This window comes from Aegilops tauschii, chromosome 6 (genome assembly GCF_002575655.3).
Source record: "Aegilops tauschii subsp. strangulata cultivar AL8/78 chromosome 6, Aet v6.0, whole genome shotgun sequence".
NCBI classification, from domain to species: domain Eukaryota; kingdom Viridiplantae; phylum Streptophyta; class Magnoliopsida; order Poales; family Poaceae; genus Aegilops; species Aegilops tauschii.
Window position 1 is genome coordinate 481,737,163 of NC_053040.3, and position 20,889 is coordinate 481,758,051.

General features: G+C 45.0%; 1 protein-coding gene across 1 annotated transcript; it reads right to left on the reverse strand.

Moving 5' to 3' along the window:
* Positions 1-18,479: 18,479 nt before the first annotated feature.
* LOC109734373 (ethylene-responsive transcription factor 1-like) lies at positions 18,480-19,714 on the reverse strand. Its single transcript, XM_040393076.2, has 2 exons — positions 18,867-19,714; positions 18,480-18,789 (listed from the first exon to the last, which is right to left on the reverse strand). The coding sequence occupies exons 1-2, from the start codon at positions 19,701-19,703 to the stop codon at positions 18,784-18,786; spliced, it is 843 nt and encodes a 280-aa protein (XP_040249010.1). The 5' UTR covers positions 19,704-19,714; the 3' UTR covers positions 18,480-18,783.
* Positions 19,715-20,889: the final 1,175 nt, after the last annotated feature.

Below are 20,889 nucleotides of genomic sequence, written 5' to 3' on the forward strand. Positions count from 1 at the left end.
AATGTTTAAAGGAAAGGCTTCATGAGTGGGAGTTGTTGTGCTTAATCTTTCTTTGAAAGCTCTCCATAAAACAGCAGCCTTTGCCTGGTGCTCTGTTGCCTCTTGACCAGCCTCATCTTGCAGTGTGCTAATGTGATTTTTCCTATACTTAATTGTGCCTTGGCTTGAAAGAACTTGGTATTTTCATCTCCCAATTTAACCCATCTAATTGTTGCTCTCTACCTCCAGTATGTTCTCTGAAATGACAAAACCTTCAGATAGTGTTCACTTATAATGCATCTTCCATTCCATTCTTGATTACTTAGAGGTCTAAATTGTTCAATTATGTCAAGCAGTAGGATGCAATCATTGCATGCTTTGATGATGGCAGGGAGATTGGAGAGCTTTTTGGACCAGATTTTGAGACCTTTCCTTAACCTCTTGAATTTTGCTGTAATTCTCTTGGCACTATCATGTTCCTGCACATCTTGTTCCAATATGTTTCGTACAATCTCTTTAAATTCACTGTGCTCCAACCAGAAGTTTTCAAATCTAAACAAGTTTGATCTTGGAATGTTTGTACCAATCTGGATCATACAGGGAGAATGGTCAGAGATAGGTTTTGAGAGAGCAACAACTTGAGTGTTGGGGTATGAAAGTGTCCATGCTTCCGAAGAGAAGATCCAATCAATTTTTTCAAGCAAGGAGCCTCTTGCATATTACTCCAAGTATAACTTCTACCTTTCAGTGGGATCTCCACTAACCCAAGGTTACTAATTGCTTCATTGAACTGCATCATCTCATGAAAGTTTCCTCCCTCTTTATGTCAGGACCCCGATCCTAAGCCACATCGATCTAGCATGTAACACATCATATCACTTTGCGGCCTCATGCACGGTATTCCCACGGGTGCCACCTTAACTGGCCAGGGACCGTTTGCGCCTTCTGGCTCACGTATATGATAGTGTCGCTAGCATCCATATCACAGAGAACACGGGCCGACATGACTAGTCGTGAACCCAAAGTGGCACTAACTTATAGGGACATGCATACATGACCCATCAACGAATGTGTCGGTCATCAGCGAGTGAATTCGGGCTGTAGCAACTGGGCTAGCAGGACTCCGGGAATCCGGGATGTAGCAGGCTAACAGGACTCCAAAAGACACCGCATGACATTTCCCCGAAGGGACAGACACGGGATCGAAGAAGAACACATGCCGGCCAGTCTAAGTGTTCCCGAGCAGTAGCAACTGGGCTAACAGGACTCCGGGAATCCGGCCTGTAGCAGACTACCATGGCTCAGTGGAAGCACTAGACTACATTTTCCCATAAGAGAGGCTACCAAGGATAGACAACTAGGTTGTCGGATCCCACACATACCAAGCATTTCAAAATCATACACACAATATGCTCGATATGTGCAAATACAACATGGCATCACAACAAAACTCTACGACTCAAAGTATTTGTTCATAAGGCTCCGAAGAGTCAGATATTACAAACATGGGTCTCATGACCCAGCATTCAAGTCATACAAGCAATAGCACCTACGGAAGCTTAACTTGTCTGAGTACAGACAACTACAAAAGAAAAGGCTGAGAAGCCTCACTATCTACAAGACCCTGCCGAGGGCACAAGATCGTAGCTGAGGTAACAAGCTAAACGTCGAAGTCCACGCGGAACTACTAGCGAGACTGAAGTCTCTCTGCAAAAACGTAAATTAAGCAAACGTGAGTACAAATGTACCCATCAAGACTTACATCAGAACTAGCTACATATGCATCAGTATCAACAAAGGGGTGGTGGAGTTTAACTACAGCAAGCCAGCTTTGACTCGGTGGCTATCCTGAACTACGACTGCAAGTAACTCTTTTGAGGTGGCGCACACGAGTCCACATATTCACCATATCAATACACCACTATGGATACGCTCCCATCTCCCTACGAGAACGCCATCCGTAGCACTCACGCTTATCTTGCGCATTTTAGAGTATCCACTTTCACTTGTCTATGAACTGTATAGGCAACCCAGAGGTCCTTTACTGCGGACGCGGCTATTCGAATAGATCATTTATAACCCTGCAGGGGTGTACTTCTTCACACACGCTCTCGCCACTTACCACCATGTACATGTCGTGTATCTCAGCAACCTTCAAGCGGAAGCCTGGCGAGGGAGTCGGCCACGACCTGACTAACCACACAAGTCTCTAGTCCAGGTTTATCGCCTATTCGGGTTCCATCCGCAAGGAGATCCGGCCGGGGTTTTGCTCACGGCCCCAAACGATGAGAGCAGGGTTCCTGAGGCACCAAACGGGCGTCTCGGTACACCGTGCCTCGTGTCTCTACGCACGGCCCCCAACGCATATCCTACAAACACCAGAAACTAGTTGAAACTCCTGGACAGAGATCGAGGCGATTAAGAAGCCGAGAGGGGTCGAGTTACCGGAACCCAATGTGTGGTAGTAACTGTTCATGGATCACAAACACAAAACTCAGTTCCTGAGGATGGTTTCAATGAGACAACCCACCATGTACTCCTACATGGCCTCTCACCACTACCTTTAACAAATCGTGTTCACACACTTAGCTCTCAACAATAAGACATGTTCACCACATTCCAATTCATCCCCGATGAATCAGACCTGACTCAACTCTAAGCAGTAGCAGGCATGACAACAAGCATGAATGAGTAGGCACATCAGGGCTCAAACAACTCCTACTCATGCTAGTGGGTTTCATCTATTTACTGTGGCAATGACAGGTCATGCAGAGGAAAGGGGTTCAACTACCGCAGCCTGTAGCAGTTGATGCGCTGTTGTCCTAATGCAGTAAAAGAGAGCAGAAGCGAGAGAGTGGGATTGTATCGGAATGAACAAGGTGGTTTTGCTTGCCTGGCACTTCTGAAGATAGCAATAGCTCTTCATCGGTGTCAATGACCACAACGTCGGAACAACATCCACTGAGAGGGAACAAATACTGGCAAACAAGAGGGAACACAATCAATGCAATGCAATAATATGATGCATGAATGTGACATGGCAATATGATGTTCATTGAGCTAGTGTAGCTAGCAACAGTTTAAATGGACTTGGTTTGAACCAAAGGTTCAAATTCAAACTCCATATGTCATAATTTAAATGCCAAACATTTGATTTGCCCTATTCAGCAACTATAAGTTGTTCTAACATGCATGAAAATGGTACAAATGGATAGATTGCATTTTCTGATAATTTTTCATATATAAATTATTTCATTTGGAGTTACGGTTGAATTTCTATGATTTTTAGAAGTTTAGGATATTTTCTGAAAATAAAAAATCGTTTAGATTTATTTAAATTCCAGAAAAGGCTTTACTGCATCAGCACTAGGTCATGCTGATGTCATCTGGTCAACAGGGCCGGTCCAGGTCAAACCTGACCCGCGGGACCCGCTTGTCATTGTTTGTGGCTTTAACCAAAAGGGTTTATTTTTAAACCGGGGATTAGTTATCTAGTGGGGTCCAGTGTCAGTGAGTGTGGGGTTTAATTAATGGTGCATTAGCCCCTAATGACGTGTCCACGTCATCCAAAATGGCGGTTAGCCGCCGGCGCTAATCGGGACATGACGGGGTTGCCCGTCCGGCCAACTTCGGTGAAGGGAGCTCGCGCGGCTGGGTCCTGCAGATGCAGCGCGACAAGGCGCGTCGACCAGTGGTGGTGGGTGGTGCTAGGGTGGCCGAATCGCTGACGGCGGTGAGCGGGGCGGCGGCCGGAGCTACTGCCTGCCCGGGCACGGCGCTAGAGCAAGCAGGGGAGCGAGCAAAGGGGCTAGGCGGCCTCCTGGAGGCACCAGGAGCACTCTGGTGCCACTGGACCGAGCGGAGGTGCTCAGGAGCGAGGACCTCATCGGCGATGGCGGACGGCGGCGCTCGGAACTCGCGCGGTGGCTAGCTAGAGGGCATGCGCGGACAGGGGGAGAAGGGTGAAACAACGTGGGGCTCATAGAGATCTCGCAGAGACGCTCAGAGTGGTCGGGGAGGTCCTGTAGGCGGCGAATCGACGTCGGCGGTGGTCGGATGCAAAGGATGAGGACGACGGCGTAGTCGTCGTCGCAGCGCGCCCGGTGAAACGTGGCTCGGCGAGGAGCTTCGGTGCGAGGATACGAAGCTCGAGGACGGGATGGGTAGGCGAGGCGGTGGCTGTGGCTGCGGTGGTTCAAGACGGTGCGGCGGCGACCACTTCAGTCATCGCGTGGGAGAGCAAGGGGGAAAGGGAGAGTGGGCGGGGGGGGGCGGAGGGATCCGGACGGCTCCAGGGGGTCGCGTGGCATCTCAGGGGAGGCCGGGGGGCAAGCAGGCAGAGAGGAGGTGTTCGGGCGCGTGCTCGCGCGCGCCGGCCATGCGCGTAGTGTCCTTCTGTCCTAAGGAGAGGGATGACTGGCACCGGACAGTGGGCCGACCAGGTAAGTGGGCTGCACAGGTAAGCCTCTGCTCGATTTACTTTCTGTTTGTTTTCTATTTTGTTTAATTTGTTTTGCTTTGATTTTTATACCAAATCATTTTTAGTAGCTTCTGAAAAGATTTATGTGGCTTGATACAAATTATTCAAAGCCACTCACAAATTTTCAGAATTGTTGGACTTGCAATTATTTTATAGAAGAATTAAATCCAACTCAAATATTTATTGATTTGAATCCAAATGGCTAAAATAATTCCTCAAAAATGTTCCATATTTTTGGTTTGGACCAAAACCCTTGCTAAAAATATTAAACATCATTGAAGAGCATTTTGGAAACATTGGATGCATTTTCCAGGGTTATTTGCCCTTCTTTTAATTAAAATTCTGAGGCTTTCAAATTTCCTCAATTCAAATTTCAGGAAAAATTAAACATGATGCATCACTCCAACTAGTCCTAATGCAGGTGCTAACTAGGGTTGTGACACTTTATTCCTATCCTGAGGATATCTAATATAAAAGTCTCCCAGAATTAGCCAATTGACATCATCAGGGGTCTGGATGTTATTAAACCACTCCAAGAATTCCCGTTTTTCTGCTAGCAAGCAAGGTCCATAGATATTGGTCAAGTACCAGGTTTCTCCACAGTGTACTGAGGTAAACTGAATTGAGAGAGAAAATCTGTTTTCAAAAATTTGCCCCTCGAAGTAGTTATCATTCCAAGCCACTAATAGACCACCAGAAGCTCCCATAGACGGGGTGAACTCAAACTTATTAATCCTCTTTGGGCAGAAGTTCTTCATGTAGGAAGAATCAAAATTCTCCCTCTTAGTTTCTTGCAGACACAGAATAGAATAACCAGACTCTTCAATTTTATTGGAGATAGCAGTCCATTTGTCTTTGGAATTAATCCCCCTAACTTTCCAATTTAAGATATTCCAATTTGTGTTCATTATCAAATATGTAAATCTTAGAGAACTTCTGGTTTAAGAGCACAAGAGGCCACAAGCATAATGACAAGAAACTCCCAGGACCAACAAACAAGGCAGATACTGTTAGTTCCAAATAGATCTCCAACAAAAGCCAACACAGGCCATAAATCCTGGAGTACTTAGATAAGCATATTACAGACTTGAGAAAAAGGCAAAAAGTTATGTTCCAAAATGTTACAATCATTCCAGACATCATGTAAGTTTTGTTCAGCACTTATATCCTAGATCTTCAAGGCTTAAAGATGGCCACGGTCTTTGGTGCCTCCTTGTGCCCTTCCTTGCTGACTTCCACTTTTGTGCCTCTCTTCTTTTTCTGTTTGTTGAGGATTTCTTCAGTCACCTCCTTGGAATCCACTTGCAAAATGATGTAGATAGATTTTTAACAATTTTGCCAGCAATAGGAGGTGGATGAGAGTAACATGCCATACAGTTCTTATTGACACAAGTTTTTTTTCTTAAATCCTTTACTAAATTCTTGCAGTCTAGTGCGTATCCTAACCTCAGTGTCAACTAGAGGTTCCCTGTCCTTTCTTTTCTTTAGGCCGTGGAGAGCACTGGTTGTGGAAGCATGTTCTTCCAGGGCAGGGGCCTGAGAGGAAGAATTCTTGGATTGTGGGGTAGAAAAGGTGGGCTCCGCAGTAGTTTCCTCCTCATAAGTGACCTGCATGTCACAAGGAGGCACTGAAGCTGAGATACAAGTCTCAGGAATCACAAAGCCGTAAGAGTGGCTACTTTTTGATCCTTGAACAATGATGTTCCACATGTCAGATGTCAGGAAACCTTTGGCCCAATCGAATCTATCTGGGGAGATTAAAGTAGAAATAATAAAGTTTGTCCATTCTGCTGGTACCTGGATCACCTTCTAAGATTCATTCTTGGGTGCAAAATGTGCAGCCCAAAGTCTAGCACTCTCTCCTCCCAAACTATGAAGATCTTCTTGATGAGATTTTATTACTGTGCTGCTTGCAGCCTTCAATTCAAAACCTGGAGGTGGACCCATGGAAGTAGAGTTATCTGTAGAGGAATTATGCTCTGCATTTTCCATAATGGTACCCAAAACTTCTTTCTGCTGAATATGGTCCTTTTTGGGGCATGTGAGCAGATCCTTCTGAGAGACAGAAAAGCACTCCTGCTTGACGGTGTCCTGGACTAGGGGGTACTCACCACGTCGTCTCCCGACCAGCTGGATCGGGCCAAGGACCCCCATGGAGGTTCACTATTGGGCCAGTTCGGATAGCCCATGCCGCATACAAGGAGGATTCTACAAGAGTTGGCGCCCAAGACAAGGACTCCTCTAAACCCTAGGCCTACGGTGCATATATAAACTGAGGCCAGGCTAGTCAATAGACAATCTCATAATCATTACTACAATCTCGTGGTAGATACATATACTCTGTACTACACCCATATGAATACAATCAAAAGCAGCATGTAGGGTATTATCTCATCAAGAGAGCCGAAGCTGGGTAAAACCCCGTGTCCATGTTACCATTGCTCCCAGACGCCTAGCTTAGGACCCCTACTACGAGATACGCCGGATATTGGACCGACATTGGTGCTTTCATTGAGAGCCTGCTGGCGGTCGCCACGGGGCGATGGGAATTCGAATCGTCTCCGGCGCGATCTACGCATCGAAGCCGAGCTTTATGGTCGATGTCGGCATCTTTTCTCGCCGGCTCGACTGGCCACCTTGGCTTAACCAAGGACTGTGCCCTACCTCCGATCATCATGTTCGGACGAGGGCCTTCGTCAACATCAACTCCGATCTCTATCATGATCATGGAAGAATCATCCATGGAGCTCGGGGGCTCAACGTCAACATCGCCCTCGGGCGACCGTGCTGTTTTTTCCGAACAGCAAACTTGTATCCGCTGCCACCAGAGCATCGCTTTGACGATTCCTTTGGTGGAATTGTGCAGAATTAAGTGTAGAACAACCATGCCAAATTTCGTCGAGTTCCGATGGAGGAATCTCTGGCAATCTACAATATACCGGAGCCCTGTCAAATCTGGCTGGGAATCTGGACGAGTTTAGGGCATGGTCTCCAGAGCCCAGCTCGGAGGTCCTTTGGAAGATCCAACCGTTCATCTGCTTCGAAATTCCCATATCTACCACCCCTCCAAATTTCAGCTCGATCCGATGGTTCAAACTCCGGGAACCTTCCGATGAGTGGACCAATTTTCGGATCTGTTTTCTGCGCGAATACGAATCCGACCCGAGTTCATGTTTCTTCATGAACGAAATATGGGACAACCCTTTTGAAGGAATTTTTTTCTGGGGTATTGTGCGTTGTTTTTAAACACGTAGCCATAAAATTTTAAGCTTCCTCCGAGGTAATCTTCACCATCATGCTGGTGTCAAACCAGTCCGGCAGTATCGCTCCATGGCTGCCGACCTGCGCTAGACACGTCGCCGCTTTGTTAAGCCAAGCTCAACTTCTTCGATCATCATCTCGGCAAGCCGAACAAGAGTTCGGCATCGCGAAGGATAAATCATCACCAACATCGCAGCCCCACGGATCACACGGAGCGGGCACACCGGCATCGCCGCATGGTCACTTCATCAAGCTGGCATTGACCGCGTCACAAGTCACGACCCGCGTCAGCATGGCTGCACTATTGCTTCTTCAAGCTGAGGTCCATCACGCGACCTGCTTCAACACCTCGGCTGACATGGCAGCTGCAACATCTCCTCACTGACCTGCTCCGTCACCTCGGCTGGACCGGGGACTTGGCTATTTCTTCATCAACATACTCCGGTGACTTCGGCGTCACCAGCCGACCAGCTTTGTCACGTTAGCTGGAACGAGGGCTTTGTCTCGGCAAGCCAACCTTTGCCAGCATCGCCATGCCGTCGCTTTATCGCCCATCAGGCAATGGGTGTGCTGATCGAGTCCCAATTTTGGGAGTCACCTTTCTTCGGATTGCTACAACAAATAAACCAGGTGCTATTTATCCTAGTAATTTTTGCTTGTTTGGGTTTATTTTTTCCAAGGAATTATTACTCTGGTTTGTTCCATCATCTGTATGCACGTCTATCAAATGGTGGCCGCATTAACGACGGTCACATGGTGGTTCGGTAATCGACTTCGACTACATCACGTGGTCTCTTCGGCAAGCCAATGTCGTCGTCCCACTCGCCGTAAATCAGCTCGCGTGATCACCTTGTTGTTCGTGTTGCCATACCGACGTGTTCGGTTGCCTCGGGGACTTCGGCATCGTTGAGAGAGCTCTACCTCATCGAGTGTTCGGCACACAGGCCATATGTCTTTTATTACTCACTTTGCATAAATTATTAATTATGCAACATTTTTCTTAAATTTATTATTATTACTATTATCTCCGGCTTGCACTATTTTCTGTGCACAGATAAAGGATCTGGATCGGGCAGCGCTTTCACCTCTGCGTACCGACGTACCACGTCACCTCGGTTGGACCAAGGGCTTCGTCATCACTTCATTAACCCACGCCGGGGACTTCGGCGTCACACTGCGGGCCTGCATTGGCCGTGCTATGTCGCCACTTCGGAGTGCCGAGCTCTTCGCTCCGCCACCTCGGGACCGGCTTGGGGGCTGGGACCTTGTCCCACCGTATGCTCGGGCCGTACATCGACACCGAGCAAATTAACTAGCTAAGTCGCTTTTATGCTCAGAATTTTCAATTTTAAATTTTGTTCGGTTCGACCAAGCATTATACTTTTTTTGGCAAAAAGTTGTTTGTGAAAACTTCCTTGTCAAAACTTTGTTTGTGACACACAAATTCAAATACCCCGTTTGCTTGGGGGCTTCCTTTATGAAGCCTTGCCTCTTGCATATGATTATATTTGTATGGCTTCGTTCCTTGTTCGTGTATTACGCCACAATATGCACCATGTTGACTTAAGTGTTCCGCAAGCTGGGTTGCCTTGCTCCTGTGTTTACCCCTACGTTCCCGATTGTTCGGCTAGGGAGTAAAGGGAGCACCTCTGCGATTGTCATGATCGGGTCATCCGAGCTTGGACCTCAGACTGGGTGAAGCCGAAAGCTAGCGCTCTTATTGTTTTCAATCATGGTCGGCATACAATGGAACTCATGAATACAAAAAATCTATTGCACAAGTCTCATAGTAACAATGAGCAACCAAAGAAAGGTATCGGTGGAGGTACTATTTTCTTCGAAGATGCTTCTTACACTTCGTCGGTAATATAGCATAAGTTCCCTGAGCGCGCTTTGTCTGTTACAGCCTTATGGCCTGATTGCCTGGTTATCGGAAACACCGTCGATATTCTCGACAGGTGGAGTACATAACACTTTTCGGTCCTTGACCGAAGAGGGAGAAGCCGACGGTCGGTTAAGACGCGTTTAAAGTTCGGGTGAACACAGATATGATATAAGTACTTCCGTACATACAATCATTATACATAAAATTCTTTTGCCCAAGTCACTCGGGGGCTCTTAAATTAGTATGAGCCGTTTTATAATAAATGTTTTCTTCTTGGTCATTGCAAAATCTTTTTCTATCACTCCTTTTTTTGACGCGAGTGTGTGGTCAATAGCCAGGGAGCCTAGCCTCTCTCTCAAAGCCGTTCGAGTTTAGTTCGCTAAACTGGCCTAACGAGCAGTACTTCGCCTTCGGGATAGGAGGTTACAGCCGTGGGCTGACCCGCTTGAGGTCTTGAGATCGGATGTGTCAATTAATGCACGACAGAAGCACCCCTTTTTTGACCAATTTTCGGATTGGCACCGAACACTTGATCTAATTCGAATGTCAACTTTTTACTAAATTGTTGGGTTTTCCAAGCCTATGGCACTTTTAAACTATTTGTGTGTTTCCCGCATAAGTCTCGCAGTGCAACGTCGGACACCTTTAGAGATTTGGCGAAAACATTCTCGGATATTGCTATATATGCATCGGTTTCGAATTGTGTCTTCGGTCAATAGTTGGGTTGCCCGGCTCCTGTGCTTGCCTCCTATGTTCCGCTTTGTTCGGCTAGGTGTGCAAAGGGAGAACCACTGCGATTGTGCTTCCAGCTCGCATGGTTAAGCACCTCAGTGGAGAAAGCCGGAAACTGACTGTCACAATAAGCGTAAAGTGGTCAGCGATCCGATGACTATGTTAAATGACGGGCCATTCATAACATTGGCCGAAGTGTTTACGGCTTGACCTCGGCTGTCGCCGAACACTAACCGGGGGCTCGTAGCTAGCTTCCCCAGTTTAAAGCTCCTATGACTAAGTGAAAGTTATAAAGCCCGCATATCTGATTGCCTCATTTCCGCTAACACAACCGCCTTCGGGCACCGAGACGTCGGCTAAGGGTTGTTTTGTTATTGCGAAAACACCCTGCGTAGCATCTACAATGGGGCGGAAGCCGACGATGGGCCACTTTCAACTGATAAACGGTCTCAACGGAGTCAAAATAAACATATCATCGGTGTTTGTATTTAATATACAAAGGCTGCCTTCCATAATCATCGTTATAAAACCATACATATGCATCAATTTGACTTAAGATTTTGGCCAAGCTGGCTTGCCTAGCTCTTGTGCTTACCCCTACGTTCCCGATTGTTCAGCTAGGCGGTAAAGGGAGCACCTCTGTGATTGTTACTACCGGGTCATCCAAGTTAGTACCTTAGACTGGGTGAAGCCGAAAGCTAGCAATCTTAAATGATCACATTGGTCGGCAACGACGGAAGTAAAAAATTTGGTTCATTAATACCATAGAGTTCGGGAACTTTCGCCGAACTAAATCCTCAATATTTTCCTCCCACATTGATCGGAGGTGAGTTTTCATGATCATGATAAGCATGACGACCCAAAGAAAGGAACTGATAGTGGGACTATTTTCTTTGGAAGATGTTTCTTACGTTAAAACGTAATATAACATATCTCTCCGTGTACCTTTGTTTATAAAACCGTATGACGGGATTGCCTTGTTTGCCGTAAAACTTTTCCATTATAACGGCTTTATAAAGTAGGGCAAACACTCCCCAGCTACTGGCCGAGGAGGTTGAAGCCGATGGTCGGTCAACAAAGTTTTGTACAATGCGGATTTGAGCATTAATGATGAAAAGTACTTGGATACATAGAATCATTACACATAAAAATTGCAAGCAAAATCAATTTACTGCAATCCATCTTTTACAACCCTTGGGGCCTAACTTGGCGAGCTCGGATTTCGACCAGCTCTAAACTCTTTTAAGAGATCTTTATTCTCTTTCCGAGAAGTTTGTGTTAAACACAACAAAATTTTCTGTCAAACGGACATCGATCCTTAATTCGGCCACCCGTGCCCACATTAAGGCTCGGGGGATACTGAGCTTTGCGCTCATTATTTACAAATATTAAAGGGGCACATCGATCCCCTAATCAGGTGTTGCCACCCGACCAGTGTCTCGGGGGCTACTGCATTGCCTATTCAATGCAGAAAATTCAAAGTGCTCAGTGTTCGGCATAACCGAACTATGGACAAGCGCGTCTTCGGACGACAATAAGTACCATATGGGACTTATCTGGCATCAAGCTGGTATATCACGGCGACTTCTCACGACCCTCTCTCAGGGGCCCGTCCGCCGATCACTATAACCTCTAATATTTTACACTGCGTTTCTATTCCTATGTATGCTGCCGAGCTAGGAGTTGATCCTCAAGCCGATTTTACGACCTGGGTCTCAGGGGCTACCAGGATCAGCAGTTTTATGTTTTCCTTCAGGTGCATCTCGGATTTTAGGCCGATAGACACATTGAGGGCTACTGGCAATACATCTCGTCAGCAAATACATTTATACGCATCGGAAATAAAATCCGCAAACAATCAGCCCATGACCGACGTGTTGAGCCACCTCGGAAGCAGTTCGGCATATAGCTCGGATACAGTCCGGCGCTGGAGCTCGGATGCAGTTCGGCGTTGGAGCTCGACTATAACAATACTCTTCGGATACATTCCGGCGTTGGAGCTCGGATACATTCCGGCATTGGAGCTCGGAAGCGGTCCGGCTTTGGTGCTCGGCTGCAAAAGATAGTTCGAATGTGGTCCGGCGTTGGAGCTCGGATGCAAGAGGACACTGCCGCCCGGGAACAACTTCAAACCCGTTGTGTGGCGTAAAAATAACAGGGCATTGATAAAGGCCGGAAACTTAAAGGGACTCCTCGGATACCTGACGTGTAAACTCTTCGGATGCACTTCGGCGATCCTCGAGATCGAAGATGAGAAGATTTGTTGAACCAGTTTTCAAGACCGACGACCAAAGATGAAGAACAGTTTAGAAGAATCGAGGAGCGTCCCCAACTTGAAGACCGGTTCAGGGGGCTACTGACGGTGTCCTGGACTAGGGGGTACTCACCACGTCGTCTCCCGACCAGCTGGATCGGGCCGAGGACCCCCATGGCGGTTCACTATTGGGCCAGTTTGGATAGCCCATGCCGCATACAAGGAGGATTCTACAAGACTTGGCGCCCAAGACAAGGACTCCTCTAAACCCTAGGCCTACGGTGCATATATAAACCGAGGCCAAGCTAGTCAATAGACAATCTCATATTCATTACTACAATCTCGTGGTAGATACATATACTCTGTACTACACCCATATGAATACAATCAAAAGCAGCATGTAGGGTATTATCTCATCAAGAGAGCCCGAAGCTGGGTAAAACCCCGTGTCCATGTTACCATCGCTCCCAGACGCCTAGCTTAGGACCCCTACTACGAGATACACCGGATATTGAACCGACACTGCTCCTCACTATTCCTCTGAATAGCATTCTCATTCCTTAAGTCAGATCCACCTGGGAGTAAAGCAAATTCATCAAACAAATCTTTTGCAAGGAATTGTCTGTCTAATTCTTGATTATGATATGAGAGGTCCTCAAGTTCTAAAAACACTGGCGCTGCAGCCAAAACTTCAGCATGTTGCATTTGCATCTCTGGAACTACAACATATTGGTCTGCCAAAAGAGGAACATCATTCTGCATGTCTGGCTCTGCAGCAAGAGCATCAACCTGTTGCATTTGTATCTCAGGCACTGCAACAATTTGGTCAGGAACATGTTGCATAGCCATCACAGGGTTGTCATGCTACATATTAGCCTCATGTGCTACAGCAGGCTGGTGTGGCTGTTGCATAACTTGATCAGGAACAGCCAAAGCAAGTAAATGAGCATCAAGATCTCTTGAGGTCCCCATTGATCCATGCCAGGAGCCACCTGAATGGGTACATTGACCAGATTCAGGTCCAAGTTAACCTGGTTCTGCTCTCCTTGAATCTCAGGATTGTTGTTCTGCTCCTCCTCTTGGTGCTGGTTGATAGGCCCGAAAAAGTGGTGCTGATTTGGGAGGAAGTGTTGATGTTCTGGCATTGGGTGTGGATTCCCTCCATCTGGGACTAGCTCTTCATCGACTGACCCTTCCTCAATCAATCTTTGATGCAGAATTGACACTGGACAGGCCCAAGAATCTCCTCTGAATTCAATGGTGCCAGTAAGAAGAATGCTCGAAGGGATGTCCTTAAGTTCCTCAACCCTAATCTTTTACTAGAATGCCAGCATCAGAACTAAGCTGCTGGTCCCATTCCATAAAAGTACCAAAAGATTTCACAGCATTACTCACTTCAATGTTATTCCTCAGATCTGCATGAAAGCCCGCAATAAAAATCCAACACTCTCTATTTAGTTGATACCTTCTCCAGTTCAAACCCTCATCATGTTTCTCAAAGATAATGTGAACATCATCAAATCGGTGCGGGCTTTGCAACACGAGCTCGTCCCTGTCAAATACACTATGCAGATGAACAAAAGCCTGACCGAGTGGACATTTGGAAATCTTCTGAAAACCTAACCTCTTATGCACAGTAAGAAACTCAGAGAGGATTTCTCTAACATTGGCGAAGTGTACCTCACCGGCCGGCATGGGGATGATCGTCACCATAGCCAGATTCTCATTCTTTCTGTGGATGTGCCCACAGACCACGCACACTCTTGCTGGCCTTCCTTCAACTTGGCCACTTGGGCAAGCACATATCCTATTTGAGCAACACTATATATACATGTTTATATCTACACCAGATTTGAGCAACACTAGCTAGTACACCACAGTAGATATACATGTTTAATCACTATAAATGATGGCTGTCGAGTGTGCGGGTGTCGTTGGTGATCTTCTGGGCGTCGTCGACCGGCTCGTCGTTGATATACCCTCGCCACACATGAGCATTCAAAATTGGCGCTCATTCACAATGGTTCAATATAGAAACTAGGTCTCTCTCTCTCTCTAAATTTGGCAATGTGAGATTGACATAACTAAATACCCTAGTTCTACTCTATTCAACACTTACTAAAAATTTCTATTTCTATAATTGCTATACCTAAATTTTCTTACAATAAACTTCTATTACTAAATGTGATACCTAAAAATTTCTCATATAGCATTCCAATAAATTTCTATATTGAAAATTTTCTACACGTAAAAAATTCTATTATTTAATTTTTTTTGTATATAGCATTCCAACTAAGTGTCCAATACATGTTTCTACCGGCTATTTTTTTAACTAATTAGGTAAACTAGAAAGTATAAAGTATTAAGTTAACTAATTTCTATTACTAATTTTTTACTAAAAATTCAAGGGAGGAACAGGGAGGGATGAGCATGGGACGGAGGGTGGTGGGGAGGGAGCTAGGTGGAGGGAGGTGACCGGGAGGAAGGAGGCAGGAGGAGGGAGGTTGAGGGAGGAGGAGGACGAACAAGGCAAGGAGGGAGGAGGCATGAGGGAGGGATTGGAGGGAAGGAGAGGTAGGAGGAGGACGGACGAGGCAGGCCGGAAAGGGAGGAGGCAGGAGGGGGAGGGAGAGGGAGGTGGAAGGATAAGGAGGGAGAGAGGTGGGAGGAGGAGGAGGGAGGGAGGAGATACCTCGGTGGAGGAGGAGCAGGATCGCGGGTGATCTCTTCTGGTGGCGGCGGGCGACGGGGTCGTGGCGTGGGGAGAGAGTGGAGAGGGAGAGTGAGAGAGTGGAGAGGGAGGGTCGGCCGCGCGGAGGAAGACGATAAGTTTGGTTTAGTAGTAGCGCAGCTTAGGGACAAGCGCTACTACTACTGGCCATAGCAGTAGCGTCTGCTATTAATTCGCGCTGCTGCTATGTTGCGCCTGCTATGTGGCCAAGTTCAAACTTAGCTGTAGTGCCTTAACCTAAAAACGCGCTACTACTACTTTGCTAGCTATAGCGCGGTTTGCCGAAGGGCGCTACTACTATATCTAGCCTGCCGGCAACGGTGTGGCAATTATAGTAGTAGCGCTTTTTCACCTGGCCACGCTGCTACTATCCAAATAGCAATAGCGCTCTTTGCGAGAACGCGCTACTGCTAATTAGCAGTAGCGGGTCCTTTTAGACAATGCTACTGATAAGATTTTATGTATAAGGTTTTCCCTAGTAGTGTAATCTTCTTTTGCGGTGTGTTTGTTTGGGATCCGATGAATTGTGGGTTTATGACCTGAATATTTATGAGAAGTAATTGAGTCTTTTCTAAACTTTATTCTGCATGATTGTTATAACTTTGTATTACTCTCTGATCTATCCGTTTGGTTTGGCCAACTATATTGATTTATCTTCAGTGGGAGAGGTGCTTTGTAATGGGTTCAATCTTGTTGTGCTCTATATCCCAGTGACTGAAGGGGACAAGACACGTATTTGTATTCATGCCATTAAGGGTAAAACAATGGGGTTTATTCATATTGATTGGGTTTACTTTGTCTATATCATCTCATCTTGCTTAAGGCTTTACTCCGTTTTTATGAACTTAATACCATATATGCATGCTGGATAGCGGTCGATTGGTGGAGTAATTGTAGTATATGCAGGCAGGAGTTTGTCTACTTGTCTCAGACATGATGCCTGTATACATGATCATTGCCTTGGATATCGTCATAAATATGTGCTTTTCTATCAATTGCCCAACAGTAATTTGTTCACCCATTATATGCTATGTGTTCGAGAGAAGCCTCTAGTGAAAACTATGGCCCCCGGGTCTACCTTTATCACATTATAAAAACAAAATTATTGTTGCTGCATTTTTATTTCTTTTATTTTGTTTTGCAATTTATCTATCTACCACTACAAAATTTGATCCTTGCAAGTAACGAATTCAAGGGGATTGACAACCCTCTTGCCCACGTTGGGTGCAAAAATTTGCTTTTGTGTGTGCAGGTCCTGTTCATGAGGCTTTGCATGATTTTCCTATTGGTTCGATAAACCTTGGTTCTCGCTGAGGGAAATACTTATCTCTATTGTACTACATCTCCCCTCCTCTTTGGGGGAAAATCCCAACACAACTCACAAGTAGCAGTCACTAACAAATGAGGCCTATACATCGATTGCTGTAAATTACACGGGAGGAATTATTTGTTGAGAATATATGCGGAGCGCCCGGGCTGAGGTCTCGGCAAATCAAGCACAAGCAGACATGCCACGTGGCATCTATTTGCCGTGTTTAGCTCTTGGCGTGTGTTGTTTTTGTTGAGTATGCTTCCTTCGTCGTGTTCTTTGTTACTTCAACTCGACAACAACATCTCGTTCCCGTGTGCTTGAATTTTCCGAGTATGACTCTCGGAGTATATCTCTTAGTCGAGAGCCCGTGGTTTGACTCTAGGCATACAAACAAACACTCGACATACAATGAAATTTGAATAGTGTTATAAGACAAGTTTCTATTTTTTTCATAGTGCACTTAAGAATGTGTAAAGTCAACACAGATCAAATATGTTCATTATAATGAAACTATATTATGAAAAATAAAATCTACTTTGTTATTGTTAGCTTAATACAATTTGGTATCTATTAGGATGGAAAACCCACCAGCAAAGAAAGCACATCCATGCATTGAGTGACTTTTTTTGCACATGGTACTATTCATCCTCAAAGTCCATGACTTTTTTGTACATTCAAGGTATTTCCTCCTGAATTTTTACACACATATAAATTTCAGCTTTGCATCCTTACATATATTTTAAGGTTTTTTTTCAATCGTGAATTTTGACTTTTGATTTTTTTCAAAAATTCCGGGCTCCATGGAGCCCGGTCACCAAAATGCCCTTCTCAAGGAACTCAAAAACCACAATTGTTGTCCTTAAAACGGGGACAAGACAAGTGCAATGATAAAATGGTAGCCCCACATAGTTGTATGATTGGACTAGAATTAGGAGTCATCAGGAAGAAAACAATTGGCTCTCCATAACAGCTTCCAGCTAGCTCTAGCCATGAATCGTCAAAACAACAAGAAGATTTGAGTAATTATTGGCCTGCTCGGACTAGTTTGGAGCTTGTTTGCACGGTTGGTAGCTGTAAAAGCACTCGCATGGAAGTTGTATTCATACCTCACTTTGATTTAATCTCGACCATGAGTCATTCACCTTCTCCTTTTATGTAGAATTATACGTGTCAGAGAACCATGTAAGTGACAACCAATTCTTTACAGAGACCTGATCACCAAAGGGACCTGCTTCCTGATAGTCCGCGGATAATGAAAACCTACCTCCATGTGAGTAATAAAATAGCCTCCATGGAAACTATCTATGATGAGCTCCATGTGACTGTCGAGTAATAATAACATGCTCATCGTAAGAAGGCGACATGCACTACTTATGCTGACGTTAAATCAAATCAAGGACCTAACATGATAGTGACATGAGACCTCCAATTTGGTGAAGGTTATGGCAATAAATCAAGTGAAACATATATGTGGTTCACCTGTCTTCTCACATTGAGAGGTGTTGAGGGAATTAAAATGCATTGAAAGTTTGTGAAGGTTATAGCAATAAATCAAGAATGCACTGAAATGGAACAGATCCATCAAATCTTGAATTAGGTGCACTAAATGTTTGTGTAAGTTAACTACATCGGTGAGAAGAACTACATATAGAAGGAATGACTCCACGTATGATCACACATACACATCTAGTATCAAAGATTAGTAAATCTAGTACTCCGGAACTAGGAAAAAGGCAATCAAGTGCACATATTAAAGCAAACTTGATGCCAAATTCAATATAAGCCGTGTATTGAAAATCAATATAAGCTACTCGGCTTACATAAACATGGTAGCTTATAAGCTACTTTTATCTCCAAAAATAAATAAACATCCAGAAGGAAAGGAAATGCGAAGAAGTGCACAGATTAAAGCAAACTGGACACAGATTCATGTTCTTCACATTCAGAAATGGTAGCGACGACATAAAAGTTGGCGAAAGACAAGACAACGGTTCATCGGACTTATAAATGGTTGCCACATAGCGACAGTCAACTAGGTAATGGGTCGATTACAATAGAGAATTGTGATGCAACATTTTTGCATCTAAGCTTGGACATAAGCATATGCTAGACGGAGGGGACAATAGGGTGCTTTCCAATCTTCATAGCCTTATTCCTGAAACACAGAACAAAAAGTTCAGAGCAATGAAAAGATTATCATCTTGGACTGAACATCCAAAATTGAAGGCTTACCCTTTGTCCCGATATACAAGGTTTGCTTCCCTCAGAAAAATTGGCCACTGATGGGCATGGCATCGAAGCTCCAAAGGTCCTGTTGCTAACGACATCTCGAGGCACATCAAAATTCAGTAGGCTATCAATCATCTCATCCACTCTATCATCCATAAGATATCTCATCCAAGGTTCAAAATTGACAACATTATTCTCCATAACAGGAGGCACCAATGAGTTGTAGGTGTTATTCTTGACAAGCACAGGTTCTGCTCCTTCGACAATGGTAGAAATGGGAGCAATGGATGATATATCAGGAGTCTTGGTGTGATACTTCCAACCCAACTTAGAGAAGCCAAAGGAGTTACTTCCCCGGTCAGAGTACATATTCATAACAGGAGCTTCAACAGGGGCAATAGTGCTCATTGGAGGAACAAATGGCACATTCTCAGGCTGAACAAGCGGCTGCTTTGATGCAAAGTGAGCAGATGGGTAGAAAAAAGCATTTTGGTTGACAAGGTTGTTGAATGCTGGTATGAAACTATGTTCATGTGCTGCACTTGGCTTCGGTACTTTGGGAGAAGCAGGGGGAGCACGACTCTTCTGAGGAAGTTTTGGTTCCTCTGGAAAGTTAATCTTTGCCTTCTTGCCATGGATCCTGCATGCTTCAACATCATAAGCTCTTGCAGCTTCTTCAGCACTGTTGAAAGTACCAAGCCAGAGACGGACACCCTTGATAGGATCTCTAATTTCCGCACCCCACCTAGCCCGGGAGCGCTGCCGGATACCCATGAATTGGTTCTTGCTCTTCCTTTTTGCTGACCTTTGTGTAGGACCATCAAAATCAGTAGTAGTCATGGTGCTTAAGTCATCTACAATGGAAGATCGATGTCATTGCTAAGAGAGAGGAAGAAAGACAAGCTTGTCTCACAAAAAGTAATTAATGTCATCATGAACATGAATTCATATGTATGATATCACAATTATTATGAACAATGAACCATCATGGGTGCAATCCTCTTTAGGTTTGGGTAAAAGCATTAGTCACCCACAAAAAAGGTAAATCACAACTTATAGAAATCCTGTTTCTGATAAACAAACACATAATATATACCTTTGCCATCATTCTATAATTATTAATCTACAAATCTCATTATCGACCACCTGACAAAAATCTCATTATCGACGATGCAAAATCAAGGATTGTTTTCTAGTAGGACTCAACAATTACCAGAATAATCCTTCAGACTGAGAATTGAACCAAGTATAGAAAAATCCCCATGCAAATCTACAACCATCTAAAACAAGGCAACAACCCAAAAGGCCAAGACCTCCATACAAAACAGAGAAATTCAACCCCTTCTCTGTAGATTTTCAATCCCTTTTGACTATAAATAGTAAACATAAGAATCACCATCAAATCTCACGAAAAAATATTAATCACAAGATCGACAACCTAGCAACCAAAATTGATTCTCTGAAGGAATAGTGCCGAAACTAGCCTACCAGCCTAATCAGGCAAACATGGCTGAGAAACAAAAATGGCCTAGCCCTTAACCTAATTCCTTGAAATTGGCCTTGAAGCCCACATCGTCGTTGTCGAAGCCGAGCTCGACCCCAAGCCCGCCTAGCCCCATGAAGCCTCGACTTTCGCCACCACACCACCAGGGCTTCTACTTATCAGGCCACAACACCGCCTCCACCACCCTCCGCATCACCGTCGGCGGCTTGAGGGTCGTGAGGATAGTACTACACACTTGTGACATTTAACCAATATCTTCTCATAGTCATCGCCCCTCCCCCGTGGACGTTTAACTAATATATTCTCATAAATGTTTGTATGTAATTTTAAGATCCTTACAAATAACTCATAATTAGTTACTTCATTTATTAGCTCAAGACTGAACTACGCACTTATAGTATGACTGTACTACTACTGTCGTACACTGTCCGTCTGTGTAGGTTGGACGGGTTCATCCAACCTACGTTTAACCAAAAATCTTCTCATAAATGATGGTGTGTAATGCTAAAAAATCTTCTCATA